This window comes from Etheostoma spectabile, chromosome 16, assembly GCF_008692095.1.
Source record: "Etheostoma spectabile isolate EspeVRDwgs_2016 chromosome 16, UIUC_Espe_1.0, whole genome shotgun sequence".
Taxonomy (NCBI): domain Eukaryota; kingdom Metazoa; phylum Chordata; class Actinopteri; order Perciformes; family Percidae; genus Etheostoma; species Etheostoma spectabile.
This window is the reverse complement of record NC_045748.1, coordinates 5,611,354-5,612,309: the sequence shown is the minus strand read 5'-3', so window position 1 is coordinate 5,612,309 and position 956 is coordinate 5,611,354. Positions and strand designations below refer to the sequence as shown.

The following is a 956-nucleotide window of genomic DNA, read 5'->3' as shown; positions in this document are numbered from 1 at the left end:
TGTGTGTGTGTGTGTGTGTGTGTGTTTCTTTCTCAACTCTTCCTATTTCTGTGTTGCTCTCTGGCAATTTCTGTGTATTTGTGTGGGTGTGTAGATCTTTATCGGCGAGGTGTCCATGTACGTGATGAAATCTACGAGGGAAGCTCTCCTGGCCCAGGAGAAAACCATTGTGACAGGAGACTGTTGTTACCTCAACCCCCTTATCCGCCGCATCATACGCTTCATAGGTAAGGAGGACTTTGTGCCAAATAAGTCAAACTGCCAGACGCTCCTTCATGTGGATGGCACCAGGTAGTAGCTGACAACTCAGACACACGTTACATCGCACACACACACACACACACACACACACACACCCACACACACACATATACACACAAAATGTGTGTCACGTGGGCGCAAAACCAAGACTTTTGTTTTCAGTGTTATCGTTGCATTTTTCTTACATGGTAATTTCCAGAAACCCCATGTTGTAACCCAAGGTAAGATGAGACTAAAGGAAAACTTAGACAACATCAGGTTCTAGGTCACATGTCAGGGGACGAGAACATTCGGCTGGACTCAAATAAACAAACCTGTCCTTGAATGAACATGTGTTTGTGTCTCTACAGATTGAGCGAGTCTAGGCAGCTGCATGCTAAGGGAATGTTTGTCTCCAGGACCGTCTCCTTTTGGAGCTCGGTGGGAACAGGGTAAAAGGGCCTGACACACTTTAGCATACATCCCACAGAAAACTAGGTTTTAAGTGAGCCTCTTTGACTTTGGCGTTATCGATATTTGGGCATAACATAATTGGCAGCTTGAGCGAGAGATATATACATCTGGGGGGGAAACAGCTTCATGCAAACCTTCATGCATCTCGAAGTAAAGTTCCTCCTGAGCTTTTCTACAACAGCAAGTGTGAATCTTATGGTATGGTATCTTATCTCAGGGGTTCCCAAAACTTTCAGCCCACG

At 45.4% G+C, this 956-nt stretch overlaps 1 protein-coding gene across 2 annotated transcripts in view; it reads left to right on the top strand.

Moving 5' to 3' along the window:
- Nucleotides 1-956, top strand: part of plppr1 (phospholipid phosphatase related 1) — a 53,451-nt gene that overhangs the window by 40,617 nt on the left and 11,878 nt on the right. For both annotated transcript variants that reach the window (XM_032539611.1, XM_032539612.1), the window contains exon 4: nt 95-227. In XM_032539611.1, coding sequence (XP_032395502.1) covers nt 95-227 — 133 coding nt within the window. The remainder of the gene's footprint in view (nt 1-94; nt 228-956) is intronic.